Consider the following 21627-nt stretch of genomic DNA (forward strand, 5'->3'; position numbering starts at 1 on the left):
ATTCAGTCGCCATTCAGTCGCCATTCAGTCGCCACTCAGTCGCCATTCAGTCGCCACTCAGTCGCCATTCAGTCGCCATTCAGTCGCCATTCAGTCGCCACTCAGTCGCCATTCAGTCGCCACTCAGTCGCCATTCAGTCGCCGCTCAGTCGCCATTCAGTCGCCACTCAGTCGCCACTCAGTCGCCAGTATGTTTGTTTTGATTCAGTCGCCGTTATGTCGCCATTCAGTCGCCACTCAGTCGCCACTTAGTCGCCATTCAGTCGCCATTCAGTCGCCATTCAGTCGCCATTCAGTCGCCACTCAGTCGCCATTCAGTCGCCATTCAGTCGCCATTCAGTCGCCATTCAGTCGCCATTCAGTCGCCATTCAGTCGCCATTCAGTCGCCACTCAGTCGCCATTCAGTCGCCGCTCAGTCGCCACTCAGTCGCCATTCAGTCGCCATTCAGTCGCCATTCAGTCGCCACTCAGTCGCCACTCAGTCGCCATTCAGTCGCCACTCAGTCGCCATTCAGTCGCCATTCAGTCGCCAATCAGTCGCCATTCAGTCGCCGCTCAGTCGCCATTCAGTCGCCACTCAGTCGCCAGTATGTTTGTTTTGATTCAGTCGCCACTCAGTCGCCATTCAGTCGCCGCTCAGTCGCCATTCAGTCGCCACTCAGTCGCCACTCAGTCGCCAGTATGTTTGTTTTGATTCAGTCGCCGTTATGTCGCCATTCAGTCGCCACTCAGTCGCCATTCAGTCGCCATTCAGTCGCCACTCAGTCGCCATTCAGTCGCCACTCAGTCGCCATTCAGTCGCCATTCAGTCGCCATTCAGTCGCCACTCAGTCGCCATTCAGTCGCCACTCAGTCGCCATTCAGTCGCCGCTCAGTCGCCATTCAGTCGCCACTCAGTCGCCACTCAGTCGCCAGTATGTTTGTTTTGATTCAGTCGCCGTTATGTCGCCATTCAGTCGCCACTCAGTCGCCACTTAGTCGCCATTCAGTCGCCATTCAGTCGCCACTCAGTCGCCATTCAGTCGCCGCTCAGTCGCCACTCAGTCGCCATTCAGTCGCCACTCAGTCGCCATTCAGTCGCCGCTCAGTCGCCACTCAGTCGCCATTCAGTCGCCGCTCAGTCGCCACTCAGTCGCCGCTCAGTCGCCATTCAGTCGCCATTCAGTCGCCACTCAGTCGCCGCTCAGTCGCCGCTCAGTCGCCGTTATGTCGCCATTCAGTCGCCATAGTAAAAGGTATAAAAGGCCGGTGCGGAGCGTTGGGGATTCATTCATTCTTCGACCGGACTAGCAGTGACTCTGGTTTTCGGGTGTAATTTAGTACTGGTAAGTGAAGTATCTCCGCTAATTTTTCTATGTGTTTGTTTTTACTTGGAATTATCCTGGTAAATTTAAACTTAGAATTTGTGTCTGTACTTGGTTTTACGGGGATTTTGATCGTCGTAACGCTAAGTTTAGGCTGTCATGGAGATTCTTTACTGCCATGTGTGGATTTTTAGTTATTGTGAAGTTTTCTCTACGCTGTGTGTTCTAAGTGCCGTCATGTTGTGCAGGGACGATGTCGATGCATGACCGGGGCTTGGAATTGTGTCTGTGTTTGGTTTTATGGGAAGAAATTCTCATAACGTTAAATATAGATGACAGTGTTTGGGGAAATTTTGCCTTTCTGTAGTTTCTGTTGAGTTAGTTTAATTTTGTGATAAATTAGTTATTTTAGTGTTTTCTATGGGGTATTTTTGCTATTTTAAAAGCCAGATCATTGTTTGGACTGACAGTTTGTCCTGCTAAGCATCCACTCCGCCTAACGGTGCCAAAGGATTGGATGGTTAGGAGTCTATTGCTCCAAGTTTGAGAGGACTTGGCGTCTCTTTTATATCAACATAAGAGACGAATTATCTCACTAGTCTCAAGGCCCAGCTGTTTAGATGGATGTGGGGACGTCACGTGCGCGTCATCCGGAGTAATCTGGGCCCACTGAAGTCGACAGTAATTGAGACTAGGTCTCCTATTAAATTTATTTATATATTTCGGTGCTCCGGTTCATGCTAGTGCTGGTTGCGGGGACAGACTTCTGTCGTGACTGATATTACACTTAGTCTTTGTTGTGGCAGAGTTTCCCTCGTGATTAGTGCGTGTGTGTGCTAGGGTACTGATCCACTTATATACACGGAATAGGGCGACTTATTCTTATCCACCATGCCCGCGGGCGATAAGGAGGGAGTCAAATACACTGGCCTGTAGGTTGCCTTATCGGTTTCGCCTGCCGAACTTTACAGCTTCTCGTAGGGACCACACTTGCGTATATTACAAAGCATTAGGTCGATGGTAAGAACGAACTATGCTTTGAATGTACTAGATTAGGGACAATGGGTAGAGTTAGGGTAGAATCACACACTTGTTTGATGTCTATTAACGTTCTTTTTTAGTTAGGGTCTATAAATTTGAAATGGTTGATAAAAATTTATCTTTAAGGGTTTTAAAATATGGTTTCTTAATCCTAAAATATGTGTGTTTAAAAGGTAAAGAGTTTAACTGCCTAAATCTTTTTAATTTCTCATTTATATGGGGAAAGAATTAGTGCTTCTATAAAATTTTATTTCTACTTTTCATTTCTGGTTGTCTGGTGTAGGAACGAGGTACTGAGTAATAAAATCAGGTATTTACAACATAAACTCTTAATTATCAATCTGGATTTAGGAACGCAGACTATTCTGGGATTGAAGAACGGTTTGTTTTAGGGAACCTTTGTCAGGCAAAAGCAGTACAAAGGATTTATTGAGTGAATACTCAATTTCGACCTCTACTAAACATAATAGTTAACAAATAAACTCGGTGCTTCGTTTATACATCTAGAGAACTAGGAATTCTGTCTAGATTATCAGCTTTGGGGAATGGGACTATGGGATTAGCATCCCTAGCTTTTGAATATAAAAAAGATAAGTAATTATGATGATTGATGGATACTTTGACACTTCTTTTCATCATCATCTAGGTGCGTTTAGGTTACGAAGTGTTGGTCATAGCCCGTCTGGCTAACTGGTAGGGTAGGTGTTCCGATTAATACTTGCAAATCGGACTAAGAGCTTCCAGACCTGCATCGGGCGTACGGAGCAGCACGTGTGATTAAATCACACATCGTTTAGAAGATGATAGTTAATTATAATTAACCTTGAAATGCTAGGGTGTAAAAGAGCTTATCTCAGGAGTGCTGCTTCTATGTTATCCCGGAAGCTTAATAGGTGTGGCAGGATTTTACCAACAACATTTTTATATATTTTATATCATCATATATGCTGCAATACTTAAATACATTATAGTAAATTTTACACCATCATTTACGTTGCACTAATAAATTCTGAATAATTTTGTATTTCTCCGAATAATTTTCTTTAAATTATTTCTTACTTCCATAAATAATTATTTTATTACCATAAATATCTGTTCTCAAAATCTAGGTAATAATAAATAGTCAGTCCAAAATTTAGCTGATACTCATTAAAGAATTTGAGGTTGTCGCGGTTCATTTCAAGGGGTCCTAACCACTAGCTAGACGATCACATGGCCATATTTTAGGGATAAATAAAAGGGGGTGTTTATATTATGGGTAAGTTAAGTAAGTAGAAAAGGGGGGAGCTACATGTTCTGCATATTTATTTGTTTCTCTAACAATATGCTCCATAATTGGGCGATCCCAAATAGCAACAAATGCATCATATGGATCGACATATGCCCGAGTTGGCCCTTTATTTTGTATAAAATGCTCCCTCCTCAATTGTGGTGGAATCTGAGGGTTTGGCATCTGTCTCCATTTAAAATCAAATTTATTAATAGGCTCCATTTGTATCGCATCTGTTGAAGGCAAAAAAAGTGAGATTTCAGTCGGAGTTTCAGTAGGAGCTTCAATTGGAATCGCAGCTTCTTGCTGGGCTGGTTGGACGGGCCGGATTGGTGGCCAACGCAAATCTGCTTGAGCCTGACTGGGACTTTCGTCTTCTTCGTCCGGAAGGTAAATTCGAGCCACCCTTGGCACAATAACAGGCGCCAGCTCCTCAGTCTCTTCGTCATCACTATCATCTTCCTCGCTTCCTGCCAGACAAAGGATATAATGTCAGCTCATTATAACAAACTCAAAGCTATTTATCTAAACGTGAAATGAGCGATTATTAAAGTAGGTACTTGCCATAGAAAAGGACATTTTCTATTTCTGAGTCCTTTAATGGACGAGGAGGGCCACGACAAACTGCAGGAGATCTGAAAAGATAGTTTTTATTATTATTAACATAAAAGAATCACGGGTATATTATTCTTTAATTATGAAGTGATACTTACTGATAGGAAGGAGATTCCTCTCTGCGTTTGGGAAGGCGCACTGTTCTAAGGGCAGATGTCTGAACCGTGTCGACTTCAATATTTCTGTAAATAAAAACAAAATATAACCACGTAATCTTTCTGGGACACAATATTGTAAAAATAATAAGTAATAAAGAAAATAGAAGTAAATAATTTATATAAGTAATAAAAATACTCACACTATTGGAGAAGGTGCGTTTGAAACTAATGAAAGTGCAGGTGAAACGACTCGTGATGCAACTGCAGTATCAAACAATCTGCAAAAGTGCAAAAATTAGTCAAGAAATAATTATCTGCGTAGGCACGAGAAAATTGTACTAGTTGTTATACTAACTCAAAATCACGGGGCAACGAGGGCCAGCTGGCTTCTTTGTCTAAAAGAGGCGACGGCGGATTTGAACTCAGAGCTGCTAATGTTTCAGCTGCCGATAATATATGGGATATGGCTCCTTGGTCTAAACCAGGCGATGGCGGGGCTGAACTCAGCGCTGCTAATGTTTCAGCTGCAGATAGTCTATGGGATAAAGAATACAATATATGGATTATAGGATCTACCTGTTGCTAGTCATTTATTGTAGATTTAAAACAAGCTTACATTTCATCATGCTGTACTAGTATGGGAGTTCTTGAACGTGCGGGTTCGGGACTCGGTGTCGTCCTCCTAAAAAATCTGAAATACAAAGAATATTTAAAATACGAAAAAAAAACATCTAAATTAAATATAATGTAGATAGTTACTTACTTTTTCCGTAAAGGAACTTCGATGGCCAAGCCACTTGGCCAGTCTTTAAGAGGGCCACAATAAATGCTAAAAATAGAGAAACATAAATTAATAAATACTGATTTAAATTTTGACTGTAATAGTACCTACGCAATAGTTATTTACCTCTATTTGTGTTAAGTAATATTATATTTACCTTTCTAGACAAATCGGGTGCGATGTATTTGCGCCACCCCTAGTACGTACACCGCCCCTTCTCTGTACACCGCCTCTAGTGCGCACACCACCCCTACTCCGCACACCACCCCTAGTACGTGTACTGCCCCTAGCGTGCACAATCCCCCGAGTCTCTACTTCTTCTCGAGTGCCCAAACCTTCTTGAGGGCCCCGATCATTATTAGTATGGCGACCACGGCCACGACCACCACCTCTGCTGCCGCGAGTTTTTGAGACTCGTGGCCTTAAATTAAAAAAACACACACACAAAAATATAGCATGCAGTTAGTTTAGTGCACATAAGCATAAAAGTGCCAAAAAATTTCCATGCGGGTGACAACCAAACCAATGAAAAAACAATGAGTGTCCGTTAAAAATCATAATATGTCTATTAAGATTTTTAATATAGTTATTCAATTTAAGAACCGCTGTTTTTAAACAATTATGTAAAATTATAAAAAAGCGACTTAGAAACATTTGTTATTAAGTGTTAAATAAATCGGATCAAAAAAATATAATTAATAATGTATTGAATATGCTGCTCTCAGCGTATCCATACTATGCAAACTGCATGGTCGGCCATTTTACTAACTCTAGTTGCTGTCTGTTCTGCGGCCCGATCCGGGCCGCCCAGTATCTGTGCGGCGGCCACAATCGGGCCGCAAATATACCTGTTGCTAGTTTTCTTTAGATAAATGAGGATTTCACTAAAGATTCATCTATGTAGCAAGCTGTTATAAATCTTAATAACATTGTCAACCGATACAGAAGTTTACGCAACGCATTTAATAGACAAAAAGATTTGGAACAGACAAAACAATTTTGAATGAATGATACGGCATAGGTTAGGCTGCTATTTTGATTAGTGTTTCTGTTGGATAAACATAACCTACACATATACTATGGATGAAATATGTATGAGTACTTACATTTTAATATGCAGAAGGCTCCAAATAAATACACAACTTCCTTGTACTATTAAAAATACAGTTAAAACGCCAAAACATCCACCTGTTGCAACGCTTAGTAAGAACACTGGCGATTTCGCGGGTTTTTTACTTAGGGACACTGGTCAAGGTCAAGCTTACTGTCTGTCCTATTTCACTGGCAATACACGTCAATGAGTGTAAAAGAGTTAGATGCACGTTTGTCTGCTTTATTACATAAATTCGTAACGTCGCCAACGAAGTTAACATCGGGCTTCACCACAGAAGCTGGCGGTGGGCAAAATGTTAAAATCGGGCCTAGTCACTGACGAGGGGATAGATAGTATTAGAGGGGTCCTGTCATAGTAAATTTTGTAGTCACAGTAAATTTACTGCCATCTATCGACACACGACTAAAACTCAAAATGAAAACGTATAAAATTATCAAAAAAAATTATATATATCGATAAATGATTTTATTATTTTTATATCATTTTGACCCATGTTCATTCACTGATATCTGTGTTAAAATTGTTAAATATGAAACGGTGTCGTCACGCCATCTAGCCGAGCATAGGCTAAAGGTGTGTGCGCCATCTACCCGAGAATGACTTTTTCTTGATTTCCGAGGCACGTTTCTTCCTTAGACTTTATTCATCTTATACGAAGTTACATATGTCTTTGGTATTATTTAGGTAGATACACATTTTAGTTTTACATAGATACGTATCCTATTTTATGATTAATATGCACCGTATCTGCAGTATAGTTCCATAAGTCTCGTAAAATAGGTACCGAAGTAGAAGTGTATCACTTTGTAATTTTACCTACTATATCAGAGATTAGTACAATGATTAAATATACGCATGTAGATCAATCAATTAAAAAAAAATATCTTCATTTTAATTAAATACCAACCTTAATTTGAAGAGATGTGCAGCTTAGCTTGCCCGCTTATACCTGAAATGAAATATTCGCGATAAGTCTCACAATATATAATATCTGGGAGACCGAGCTTTGCTCGGAAAACATATAATATAAACACTCCAAAATGCGCGTTTCCCATCGATTTATCGTACCCGCAGTGGCGTAGCGTGAACTAATCTAGCCGTGGGCGAAATCGCATTCTGCGAGGCCCTTTTCTTTCACCGTGCCTGAAGGACTCGCGCGAGGCCCCTCTTGGTGCGCGAGGCCGTAGGCGACGGCCCACTTCGCCCACGCCTAGCTACGTCATTGCGTCCCCGAAAACCCCCATATAGCAAATTTCATCGAAATCATTGGAGCTGTTTCCGAGATCCCCGAAATATATATATAAATAAACAAGAATTGCTCGCTTTAAGGTATTAGATAATCTCAAAATAAAAAGTAATAATCCTTCAGCAAAATGAGCTCCTAGCCGACATCTCACTTTTCAGAACAGGTGCTCTGATTCAATATGAATTAACAATAAATTATGGCAGACACGCTACGCAGGCGAGCGGCCGAAACCAATATACCCAATATCATAACATATTCTTTATTGGGCACCTCAAAATAAACAGACAGAGACAGGAGGAACAGAAGAGGACATCACTTCACGGATTGCCAAAGCCCGGGTAGCCTTCGCACAGCTGCGGAACGTATGGCAATTACAAAAACTGACCCGAAGGGTGAAACTGAAAATCTTTGGGTCTAATGTTAAGTCTGTGTTGCTGTACGGATTTGAAACTTGGAAGGTTACAAAGGGCATTTCCAACCAGCTTCAAGTCTTCGTTAACTGATGTCTTCGTCGAATTCTCGGTATTTACTGGCCCGGGACCATCTCGAATGAGAACCTCCGAGAACGTTGCCACGAAATCCCGATCGACCAGCAGATCAAGCGCCGTAAGTGGAACTGGATTGGACACACACTCCGGAGGGGGCCCGACCATATACCTAAACAGGCCTTAGATTGGAACCCCCAAGGAAAGAGAAAGCGTGGCCGTCCCAAACAAACCTGGCGGCGTACGGTGTTAGACGAGGCGAAGAAGATCGGGAAGTCTTGGAGCGAAATGAAGCGAGAAGCTCAAGATCGATCAACATGGAGAGTCACTGTGGACGCCCTCTGCCCCATCTAGGGGACATAGGATCTTAAGTCAAGTCAAAATAAAGAATAACAGTTTTGATTTGTAAATCACAAGCCTTGAAAGGGAATTTCTGTTTTACTGAGAATATATCTAATGTAGGTACCTATTAAAAATTGTGTCGCTTAGTTTCAAACTCGGGTAAATAATAAATATACTATTAGAATAGACATATTTGTTTTTGTCTAATCTGTCATGATTTTTTTAAATAAACTTCCACAAATAAGAAGTAGGGCTCGAGATATCAAATTAAAACGTGTTTTAGCCGTTCACTAAGGCGGCATTCCACCAGTGTGCTGCGGCACTGTGCGGCACAAGCATTTTTGAATGAATATGCTGGTGCTGCACACTTGTACAGTGCCGCACACCGGCACAAGCATTTTTGTACTGAATATGCTTGTGCTGCACACTTGCACAGTGCCACACTGATGAAATCTCACCATTACGTCGTTGTTTCAATCTTGTAGCTCATACAGTCAGCAGCAAAAGTTGCGAAGCGGGCGAGGTGTACAAAATGATCTTGATGCGACTTTATTGTTAAGAGAATAAGAGCGTAAGATAATTTAGAACACCTCACCCGTTTATCAGCTTCTGCTGCTGACTGTATTGGAGGTTGGATATGTACTGGACTGGCACAATATACTGTAAACATATTACGTCTAAAGTAATGTCAATGTTTGAATATGTTTGAATAGAAAATATATTGATTCTACCCAAAACTAGCGTTTACTATCAGCTCCACTTATTCTGCTGGAGACCAGGACCTTGGTTCTTCTAATAGACTGTACATGTACCATGACAATGTACGCCAATATTAAGCTCATGAAAGTGTCTATAACCGTCAAGCATTTAATTACGCATACTCATGCCGTGACGCTAAACGTAGGCAATTACGATCATTAGGCCCTTCCTGACTTGGATACGCTTCCTCACACCTTCGCGCCAATAAGGAGGCTTTATTCCATTATTCTGATTGTAATTTCTTGCGAAATGACGTTTCTTCAACCAGAAACATCAATTTTACGCTGACAGATCATATCCATAACAAATCCAGATCAAATTCAAAACCTTTTTGTTACAATCTGTGACCAACCCGTTCGTGAGATCCTACCATATGTATAGTAAAAAATATTAAAACATTACGATGATAGCTCGTTCAATAATATAGGTAGGTACGTACCATCGCCACAGAATAATTAATAGTACTATCGTACAGAAAGGAAACTTCCTACAAAAACGAAGTTTGACAGGGGTTCAGGGTCGAATCATGATGTCTCTTTCTAATATATGGCACTATCCCTTTCGGCTATTTAGGGTTGTCAAAAATCAAGTGATTATCTTATCTGTGGTCGTGCACGCAAAATGAAGTCAAGTGGTGCCAACCCTAATAATTGCTCGGAGCAATGCTGAGCCGAGCGGAGCCGAGTTTGACCGAAGTCAGGAGTTTCGCACCCCTGCCATCGCCCACACTGTTAACTGTACATCGGTGGACCTTACGCCTTTGGTAATAAGGTCCACCGATGTACAGTTAGGAGTGTTGCTGTTTGTACCTACGTGACACAGCAATCAAATTACATTTTACACATGGTCTAATAAAACATGGTCTTCTATTCCCAGAGTGACACAGGCCTACGTCACAATAACATGGCCGCTATATATAGCGATATCGCATATTATCATATAGCGCTGTCGCATGATGACGTAGGCTTGTGTCAGTTAGGTGACCTAGAAAAGACGGGAATAGAGTACCAGGCGGAGAATATTATTATACCATAATTTTACATAATTCCATTGATGACTCACGACTGTCGTTTTAGGAGAAATTACTTGAAATTGCCGTCATAACCATGCTTAGAGCATTTACTAACTGGAGACGTCATGGCTGTCATTCTCTGTACCAAAAAGAATAGATAGTATAGAGGGGTCCTGTCATTATAAATTTTGTAGTCACTGTAAATTTACTGCCATCTATCGACACACGACTAAAACTCAAAATGAAAACGTATAAAGTTATCAAAAAATGTATATATATGGATAAATGATTTTATTATTTTTGTATCATTTTGATCCATGTTCATTCACTGATATCTATGTGTTAAAATTGTTAAATATGAAACGGTGTCGTCACGCCATCTAGCCGAGGATAGGCTAAAGGTGTGTGCGGCATCTATTCGAGAATGACTTTTACTTGAATTCCGAGGCAAGGTTTTTCCTTAGACTTTATTCGTCTTATACGAAGTTACATGTCTTTGTCTGTACTAAACAGTCTGTCGATTTGTGCGGGGGAGGGGACGTCAAATGTATTGCTATCTCTACACGATTTGTACGTAAAACGTACAAATAACCATGTCAGTCCATACAAAAGTTTGCACAATAGGGAATATTAGGCAAAGCTCTGCGTAGGTGGCACCACTAGCACATTTAGTAAACAAACCTCACTGACATCATCAATGACACATCATGCGTCACTAGGTCGATCACATGGCCTGCCGTGAAACACGACAAGCGAAAGTTCGGTTTCTGCCTCTCTATCACTCTTGCTTATTCGATCGATAGAGAGGCAGATAAAGAAATTACGATTTTCGCGTTTCGAGGTAGGCCACCTGTAAATAAACCGACTTGGTGCATCAATGTCATAGTGAAAACTTGTCAAAAAACTGTTTAAGGCCTAGTATGTATAAGTTATTCTATAGTAAGCCCTTAACGGCTCGGCCACGACATTGAGCGACTTGCGACAGCGGCAGCGATAACCATAGGTTGGAGCGAGACACAGCGATCGGACATTTCGTTCCCACCTATTGGTTGTCGCTGCCGCCGTCGCAAGTCGCTCAATGTCGTAGCCGAGCCGTAAAGGCGACTCCAGTTATTAAATGCTCTAAGCCATACTGTAAGAACTAGCTGTCAAATCAAATCAAAATGTACATACGTCAACGTAATTCGATCAACCCCTCTATAATCATTTATTAAAGAAAATGGCTACTGTAACACGACAAAGTTAACCTTGTACTTTCGAAAATGTAGAACTAAAGCGGCCGCGTATAATTTCTAAGGGGACGCGGTATACATTGCCTTTCACAGCGGCAAAATTAAGTTTGTAATTCGACAGCCCTATAGAGTGTTATGAGGTTATTCAACCCTAATACAGGTGTGATTTTAGAATATGATCTTTAAGGGGTATACGTAAGGTTGGTTATTGAACAACAGGAGGTTTTCAAGTGACTTTTAGGTAAGGTATTTGTTCGCGTCCGTACTTCCATAATGTAGGTTTCATACAAACATGTTTACCGAATATCACGCGAGATGGCGCTGTACCGGGAGTGGCGATTTCTACATCGCGCTAACAACATTTTTATTGGGATTGTATATAAGGGTTTGGGATTATTTTGAATATATTGGCTTTATTTGTGACTGGTTGTTTATTTCCTTCATTGCTAAAGAACGCCCTTTTTTGGTAAAGTTTGGAGTACATACATTGGTCCTTAGCGAACCGGGATGTACTGTGGGCTTTAGTAGTGCTTCCTGCACCAAGTGGCAACGGATTGTTGTCGAGGGTGCAGTCTCCGAGGGCGGCAGCGGATTGGAGCAGTCGACGGAGTCAGCAGCGCCGTGACCCTGAGTGACGTCACGGTGATCAACTTGGCGGGAAGATTCAACTGAGGTTCAAGTACTAGTGAAATAAAAGTGTAAGAAGATTTTAAACTGTGAGTACATTTATGTTTTATCTGTGCAAAGTGTCATTATTTGGAAAGTAGAACTGTCAAGTGTCAAATTTGGACTTAGTAAAAATCATAAGACTGAAGCAGGGGTGCGAAACTCCTGACTTCGGTCAAACTCGGCTCCGCTCGGCTCAGCATTGCTCCGAGCAATTATTAGGGTTGGCACCACTTGACTTCATTTTGCGTGCACGACCACAGATAAGATAATCACTTGATTTTTGACAACCCTAAATAGCCGAAAGGGATAGTGCCATATATTAGAAAGAGACATCATGATTCGACCCTGAACCGCTGTCAAACTTCGTTTTTGTAGGAAGTTTCCTTTCTGTACGATAGTACTATTAATTATTCTGTGACTGAAGTAGAAATTTTCAAAGTGTTTAGGACTTAGAATAATTTAAGGAAAAGTGAACCTACGGGGAACCTATGCCCGATTTCATATCGAGGTACATCAGCCAAACACTTGTGATTTTTTCAAGATTTGCTATACTGGGGACTTAGCAGATTTACGAGCAACTAAATTGGGACTTTGAAAATTCATGATTAGTTTTGTTGGGACTTGTAATTTTTCAAGATGAGTAATAAGTTGGAAGCCAGTATTAACTTACAACTGGATCAAAGTGTTCGCATTACTAAGGCATTCAATAACTACAAAAAGTCACTGAAGGAGCGGATTACCATCTCATACGTAGAAACCAGACTCGAAAACTTAGAGCAACTATGGGAACAGTTTTCACGTATGCATATGCAGATACTGATGTTGCCAGAGCAAGATGTGCTACAAGACACTGCATACATGAAAGACGATGTGTATGACGCGACCAACGAGTTATACATGGATTACAAGTGCGGGCTTAAGAACGCTATGAGCAAGTTAACGGCAACACCCAGCAATACTAGTCCCATGTTGTCAACTACAGCATCAACGTCAAAATCGAGTCATGTGAAGCTCCCTAAGATCACGATTCCTACTTTTTCGGGAAAGTATGAGGAGTGGATGGGATTCCGGGATTTGTTCATTTCACTCATCCACAAAAATCAGGACATCGATGACATCCAGAAGCTTCACTACCTCAAGGCGCATTTGACAGGCGAAGCGGAGCAGCTACTAAGACACATACCCATTTCTAGTGAAAGTTATGACCAGTGTTGGGCCCAGTTAGAGAGTCGCTATAATAACAAGCAATATTTGGCGAATTGCATTTTAAAGAGATTTTTTGGACAAAAGACTCTTCTGACTGAGTCTGCCACTGACATTAAGCATATGTTAGATTGTACCACAGAAACGTTGAACGCATTGTCTAGTCTCAAAATTGATACAAACACTTGGGATATTATTATCATTTACATTGTCAGTCATAAATTGGATCCAGAAAGTCGGAAAAACTGGGAATGTAAAGTAAGCGAATCTGTATCTCTGTCTGAACAGTTACCGACACTGGAACAATTTAAGAACTTTTTGCAAACGCGATACCATTCTTTGGAATTTTTGGAACCGAAATCGGGATTTGTCCAACAGCCTAAATATGTGAGTAATTACAAGGGGAATTTCAGTCAGGTCAAGGACAATCAGGTGCAAAAAGTTAGTAGTCTGCATATCACCAACAATGTATCTTGTAATTACTGTAAAGGTGAGCATAGGATAATACATTGCAAAGACTTCAATGCTTTAGATGTGGATGTTAAGCGTAATTTTGTTCAAACCAACGGGATGTGTTTCAACTGTTTGGGTAATAATCACTCTGCCAGATACTGCAAATTGACAACAAACTGTCAAATCTGTAACAGACGACATCACTCGCTGCTACATCAAAAGGGGGACACGCAAGCCAATGAAAATAGGGAGCCATCAGCCAGTCAAGCTGGGGCACAGGAATCACAGGATCATATACAGCAAGTCACAAATTCAACGGGAGAAGCTACACCGGGAACCAGTGTTTCAAATCACTTCGTGAATGAAGTCTCACAGCAAGGGTTACTGGCTACCCCGGTAGTGAAAGCCATATCAAGGGAAAATGAAAGACATCATCAAATAAGGGCATTGATAGATCCGGGCTCAGAGGTCTCATTTATAACCGCAGCTGCAGTTAAGAAGTTAGGGTTAAAACAAACTGCAGTTAAGGTTTCGGTAACGGGATTGAGAGGTCAGCAGATTACAGCGTTGAAGTCAACGGTTCAAGTCACAATTGCATCACGCACCGATTCTAACAGTGTCATTGAAGTAACAGCTTATGTGATTGACAAAGTTACCACGAACCAACCCTCTGCAAACGTAACCATCACCTCCTGGCCTGAGTTGCAAAGTGTCGAGCTCGCAGATTCTGAGTATCACACTCCAAATCAAATAGACATTTTGTTGGGAGCTAAGGTCTATGCTCGAATCATTCAACCAGGTCTAATCAAATCACCTCAAGAGACTATGGTGGCCCAAAAGACGTCTCTAGGATGGATTATATGTGGTGACGTAGGTTTAAAGGCTGACATCTCCTGCAGGCTGGTTAGCATGCACACTCGGGTGAAACAGTTGGATAGGTCATATTGGGAACTTAAATCAGAACCTACCAACAATCCAAGGATCTTAACACCTGAGGAAAAGAGGAGTGAGGAGATAAACGAAGCGACTACTGCACGGGATGAGAACGGACGCCACTTTGTTAGGTTACCGTTCCGGGATGAACAACCAGCCTGTGTAAATAGTGGGTCCAGAGAGATACCGTTGCGAAGATTTCACTCTCTGGAAAGAAAGCTTCAAACTGATGAGCGCCTGCAAACAAAATATACAAAAGTGTTTCATGAACATAAGGCTTTTAATCACATGGAACCTTTACACAGTACAGTACAACAAGCTGAGGAAAAGGGACTATACTTACCTTACAATGCCATCGTGGGTGAAGATCGAAATACCAGTAAGGTTGGCAAAGTCCTCGAAGCATTGTACAAGGGCACAAACGGGGATACTTTAAACAGTGACATAACGATAGGTCCTATATATCAGCCAAGGATAAGTCACGTACAGTCGGAGCAAAATATGGTAGATTATAAGTCAAAACCGATCTCAGCATCCGAAGTAAGTAAACAAGAACTCTGGTTTAACGGACCTGAAGGGCTGAAACAGAAAGTGATTGACTCTAAAGTATCAAAACCAAAGCATACTCAGTTAGCAGAAAGAAAAATACATACTCACCTGGAAACTGCAGTAACTCGATCGGACGGCGAAGATTCTATATGGTCGAAGTATTCTTCACTTACCAAGTTGTTGAGAGTTGTTGCGTACTGCCGAAGATTCCTGAAAAATAAAAGAAAAAGTCATACTTATCTGTTGAAAAGTGAATTAGATGAAGCTTTAGCAATCATTGTAAAAAAGAGTCAGCAGCGAGCATATGCGAAAGAAATAGAAGAAATTAAAAAGGGTAAACTAAAGAAGAAAAGTCAACTTACCTCGTTTACTCCTCAACTCGATGAATTCGGAATAATTCGTGTTGGTGGGCGGCTCCAGGGTGCTGACATAAATTATGATGAAAAGCATCCAATGTTGTTGCAGAAATCAGCGTCGTTAACTCGGCTTATCCCTCGAGATGCGCATTTCCAGACTTTACATGGAGGACCACCGCTGATGGTTAACAATATAAGGGCCAAGTTTTGTATCCCAGGTCTCAAAAATTTGGCAAAGGCTTATGTCAATAAATGTATTCCATGTGTTCGGACCGCAGTCAACAATCGGAATAAATTGCTAAGAGAATTACCATCACCCAGGGTGAATATGGCAATGCCCTTTGTACGTAGTGGGGTAGATTACGCCGTGCACAACAATATACGTGTTTACAAGGGTAGGAAAATACTTTATACAAGTGGTCTCTGCAAACTCCAGAACTAGAGGTAGGGGATGTAGTTCTGGTGAAAGAGCTATATGGCTATATGGCAATCAAGTGGTTGAAACGCATTCAGGTTTGGACAGGGTAACGCGAGTTGATAATCTCATGTAAGATTAGTCTCATAAAAAGGTCCACTTCAAAAATGTTTGTTTTGCCATTAGCCGAATAAATGTTATGGTTTAGTTTTTCAAAGTGTAGTTTTTCAACGACTAAATGTTATGTTTTAGTTACTTGTTCAAAATTGAAATTTCTGTTAAATATGATGTGTTAAGTTTATTCTGTTTTATGTAGTTCTAAATTGGGTTAAGAACTGTAGTTCTTGGTGGGCGGCATGTTCGCGTCCGTACTTCCATAATGTAGGTTTCATACAAACATGTTTACCGAATATCACGCGAGATGGCGCTGTACCGGGAGTGGCGATTTCTACATCGCGCTAACGACATTTTTATTGGGATTGTATATAAGGGTTTGGGATTATTTTGAATATATTGGCTTTATTTGTGACCGGTTGTTTATTTCCTTCATTGATAAAGAACGCCCTTTTTGGTAAAGTTAGGAGTACATACAGTATTAGTTTTTTATTGATAAAGAAATGTATTATTGGGGTAGGGTTAGGTAGTTTCAGAATAAAAAGGAAAAAGGTAAGAAGCACATTCGATTTGTTTTAATCGTAAATCGTGATATACTGAGTAAACGCCTTAAAAAAGCTCTTTCACATGATAGGTTTCATAAAAAAAAAAAAAATCCCATACAAAAAAAAACAAGGACTTCAGCACTCCCCTACATTATAAGGCAATTTTTTTTAGGAACTGCGGGTCAAAAATGTTGTTTGACCTCTAGTATGCGTGTGCCAAACGGCTAACCTGTACATCCATTTGCGGTTTATTAAAGTGAACAGGTTAGACTACTGGTTAAAAAGGTACCTACCTATATAAAAGTGCCGATATTTCAAAACCTGTGACATTTTTAAAGGGTAAATTTGCTTAATCTTGGAGCCCATCAGCTGTTCTATAAGCCCCTTAACTCGTGGCGTTGGTTTTAGGGACATCCGATATATAAAATGGATCACAAGAAAAGTGAATACTGAATACTGAACTATCCTATTAACGCACCACAAGATGTCAAACGTCAAACTCGATACGTCATAGAGAAAAAAATACATATTTTGCTCACTCCATACATCAGTTTTGGTACCAAAATAGTTATTTGTACAACAAGAGATCAAAGTTTGATATTTCTTCGAGTGCTTATTTTGAGTCCCGTGCAAGCGAAAGATTCTATAATAGATTCACGAGCGTAGCGAGTGAATCTAATTTAGAATCTTGAGCGTAGTAAGGGATTCAAAAGCGCACGAGATGTAAATAACTTTGATCTCGTGTAGTACACAAAATTTTTCACCCTAAGCAGTGAGAACATACCTAGAGGGACAGAGATAATAGAACCCAAGTATATCGAACTTGTATTAAACCCCGCATGTTGAAATGACTATAAAGGTCACTGAATGAGACAAAATGACTCAGTGAGCAAAATCGCATTTTGCTCACTGTTTTTAAGAAGCAAAGTACCCTTGTTCGAGCTGCTGAGGTGAAAAGACTATTATTTTCATAGTCGACTCTAGCATCGAGTAGCGGAATTATCAGTAGTAGGTAATACTTTAAGAGGCCCACTCCGCCGCCAGGACGGTGTCGGTCTGTCAGTTAGAATTAAATTTTGACAGTTCCGAACAACTGACAGGCCGATACCGTCCGGCGGACTGTTAATCAGTAGGCCCCTTTAAGGAGCAGTAGTAGTACTATCAAGTGGCAATAGATGTAGCACCGACCGGAAAGTCTTATTCATTCATTCATTCATTTCTTTATTGATAAAATATAATAAATAAATAAATAAATATTAGGGGACATCTTACACAGATCAAACCTAGCCCCAAACTAAGCAAAGCTTGTACTATGGGTACTAGGCGACGATATACATACTTGTATAGATAAATACATACTTATATACATAGAAAACAACCATGACTCAGGAACAAATATTAGTGTTCATCACACAAATAAATGCCCTTACTGGGATTCGAACCCAGGACCATCGGCTTAGCAGACAGGGTCACTATCCACTAGACCAGACCGGTCGTCGAATATTACATTTTACATGTCAATTAAGTATTTACATTTCAATATTAGTAGTAAACTCTTTATTGTACAAAAAGACATATCAAAAATAACATACAATTAGTAAGAAGTACAAAGGCGAATTTATCCCTTTGAGGGATCTCTTCCAGTTAACCTTATAATCTTATATTTAATTAGGTACTTATTTGGTAGTTTTGCTTTAGGTCATTTGAAGTGTTTGTTTTGGGTCAGCAATCGCTGTCGACGAATTCATCAGTATTATAACACGCCAGGCTCCAATTTCACCACGGTGACAGGTGCGACAATTGTAAAACATCACTGTTGCTGACGTCACAGGCATCCATGGGCTACGGTTACCGCTTACCATCGGGCGGGCCGTATTCCTGTTTGCCACCATCATTGTTTTATTAAAAAAAACTTTATTATATCGGAAAAAAACAGATATTTCTCTTGCTAAGTTTATGACAATTGTCACAAAAACACTACAATTGTCACGAAATTCCGACATATAACTCATTACCTGTCAAGAATTATCTACAGTTCTTCTAAATCTTGACAATTGTCAGAAACTTCGCAAAAGAAATATCTGTTTTTTTCCGATATAATAAAGTTTTTTTTAATAAAACAATGATGGTGGCAAACAGGAATACGGCCCGCCCGATGGTAAGTAGTAACCGTAGCCCATGGATGTCTGTGACGTCAGCAACAGTGATTTTACAATTGTCGCACCTGTCACCGTGGTGAAATTGGGGCCAGGTCTGTTAATAATATTATGTTGTTGAGCATTAGACTTTCCGGTCGGTTCTACATCTATTATTGTCAAGTAGCAGTACTGGTAATTCCGGTACTCGATGCTAGCTAGATATCGACTATGAAAATAATAGCAAAGACATATGTAACTTCGTATAAGACGTATAAAGTCTAAGGAAAAAACGTGCCTCGGAATTCAAGTAAAAGTCATTCTCGAATAGATGTCGCACACACCTTTAGCCTATCCTCGGCTAGATGGCGTGACGACACCGTTTCATATTTAACAATTTTAACACATAGATATCAGTGAATGAACATGGATCAAAATGATATAAAAATAATAAAATCATTTATCCATTACATTATTTGATAACTTTATGCGTTTTCATTTTGAGTTTTAGTCGTGTGTCGATAGATGGCAGTAAATTTACAGTGACTACAAAATTTACAATGACAGGACCCCTCTATACTATCTATTCTTTTTGATAATAGTCTTTTTGGTACCAAAACTGACGTATGGAGTGAGCACTCTTGTCTTACTATATTTCTCTATGACTGTACCATGGATTGCAAGAAATAAGCGAATACTGAATACTGAACTATCCTATTGACGCACCACAAGACGTCAGACGTCAAACTCGATACGTCGAGGAAATAGCGTCTCTCGCATACAGGATGTCCCGAACAGGCGAACATGTACAGAGTGCTCGCGGAAGCTTCGACGCGAACTGACAGGAACGCTTAAGCATGTAGTGCAAGAATACAGGGTGGGATGGAGACGAGATCAGAATTGAAAACAAAACGAACTTATTTTAATTTTTAATAAGCAGAAACGTCTGCGAACGATGCTATTAAGCACTCTTGCGGTAGATGTCGCTAAGGGTCCCCTTGACCTATAATGGTGGAAAGATTTGCTGGCTATGGATGAGGTCTTTGTGGCTCAGATGGCAGAGCACTGGAGTATCGATCCAGAGGCCGTGAGTTCAAGTCTCACCCAAGACAGTAATTTTTCCACTTTAAAATTTATTAAAACGAACTTATAAATGTCAAATATCTTTGTAAATCTGTGAATGTGTTTTTCATTACTGGACTTTATGGTGCATACTCTACTCCTGCAGACGAATAGCCCGATGGTAAGCGATTACTGTCACACATGGACGCCCGTAACGCCAGAGGGGTTATAAGTGCGTTGCCGGCCTTTGAGATGGGAGTGTCTTATTTTCCTTGAAGGTCGTATCGATCCGGAAATATCACTAAATAAATAAATAAATAAATATTAGGGGGCATCTTACACAGATCAACCTAGCCCCAAACTAAGCAAAGCTTGTACTATGGGTGCTAGGCGACGATATACATACTTATATAGATAAATACATACTTATATACATAGAAAACACCCATGACTCAGGAACAAATATTAGTGTTCATCACACAAATAAATGCCGTTACTGGGATTCGAACCCAGGACCATCGGCTTCGCAGGCAGGGTCACTAACCACTAGGCCAGACCGGTCGTCGATTGGCGACAGTTCAACAGTTTAGCCGTTTAGATCTGTGAGTAGAACCGATAGGGTAGTTTCCTCTACTTAACACATTCAGCGCCAAGAACCCGACTGTCGGGTACACTGTTCGTAGCGACTACGGCGAAGACGTGGCTACGCGCTACGAGCGTAACCCATAGCACTTAGTGGCAATGAATGTGTTAAAATAAATTATTTCACACCGCGCCGTGCATGAAATAAAACACCAGATAATTATTAGAAAAACATAGTTAGCAATTATTTTTAACAAGTTATTTAATAAATCAGATAGAAATATAAAAAGTGACGTCACTGTACTCGTTAGGATTCCGTACCCAAAGGGTAAAACGGGATTACTAAGACTTCGCTGTCCGTCCGTCCGTCCGTCCGTCCGTCCGTCCGTCCGTCCGTCCGTCCGTCCGTCCGTCCGTCCGTCCGTCTGTCACCAGGCTGTATCTCACGAACCGTGATAGCTAGACAGTTGAAATTTTCACAGATGATGTATTTCTGTTGCCGCTATAACAACAAATACTAAAAACAGAATAAAATAAAGATTTAAATGGGGCTCCCATACAACAAACGTGATTTTTGACCAAAGTTAAGCAACGTCGGGAGTGGTCAGTATTTGGATGGGTGACCGTTTTTTTTTGCTTTTTTTTTGTTTTTTTTTTTGCATTATGGTACGGAACCCTTCGTGCGCGAGTCCGACTCGCACTTGCCCGGTTTTTTTTTATATAAATTTCATATTAGCAAATCCTTTTGACGGCTCTAAAAAAAGAAGCTGATTTGACTAGTAGGAAAGTAGCCCATTACTACACCTTATAAAACAAAGTCCCTCGGCGCGTCTGTCCGTCTGTACGTTTGCGTAAAACTCAAAAACTACTGAACGGATTTTCATGCGGTTTTCACCTATCAATAGAGTGATTCTTGAGGAAAGTTTAGGTGTGTAATTTATTTTATGGTTTTGTTTAACCCGTATAAAGCCGGGGCGGGTCACAAAATTACTTATATATTTTTTTATATAATAGAACAAGAAATGTTATTCAAAAAACGCTTAAATTAAACGTTTTTATTATGTGAAAAATATTTTTAATTCACCCTCACTGCAACATTTATTAGGAAAACCCGTATTCTCGTACCAGCAAAACCCCACGCATTCAAACTGCGCCAGTACGGGACTTCCTTAATCCGTATAACAGATATTCCGTACCCGCCTCAAATACGGAGCGAATTTAATGCCACCCTGTATTCCGGCCACGTAGCAAAACCGTAGCACGGCTACGCCGTAGCGCCGCTACGGAGCTACGTTATTTCTTGAGCGTGGC

The 21627-nt window shown here is 40.7% G+C and overlaps 1 protein-coding gene across 1 annotated transcript; it reads right to left on the reverse strand.

The window, feature by feature from the left end:
• Positions 1-3650: 3650 nt before the first annotated feature.
• LOC134802092 (uncharacterized) lies at positions 3651-8123 on the reverse strand. The gene is made up of 8 exons (XM_063774685.1): positions 7934-8123; positions 6217-6355; positions 5093-5158; positions 4946-5020; positions 4685-4864; positions 4530-4607; positions 4330-4413; positions 3651-4251 (listed from the first exon to the last, which is right to left on the reverse strand). The coding sequence occupies exons 1-8, from the start codon at positions 8121-8123 to the stop codon at positions 4164-4166; spliced, it is 900 nt and encodes a 299-aa protein (XP_063630755.1). The 3' UTR covers positions 3651-4163.
• Between the last annotated feature and the right edge of the window lie 13504 nt (positions 8124-21627).

The sequence above is a fragment of the Cydia splendana genome, chromosome 24, assembly GCF_910591565.1.
Source record: "Cydia splendana chromosome 24, ilCydSple1.2, whole genome shotgun sequence".
NCBI classification, from domain to species: domain Eukaryota; kingdom Metazoa; phylum Arthropoda; class Insecta; order Lepidoptera; family Tortricidae; genus Cydia; species Cydia splendana.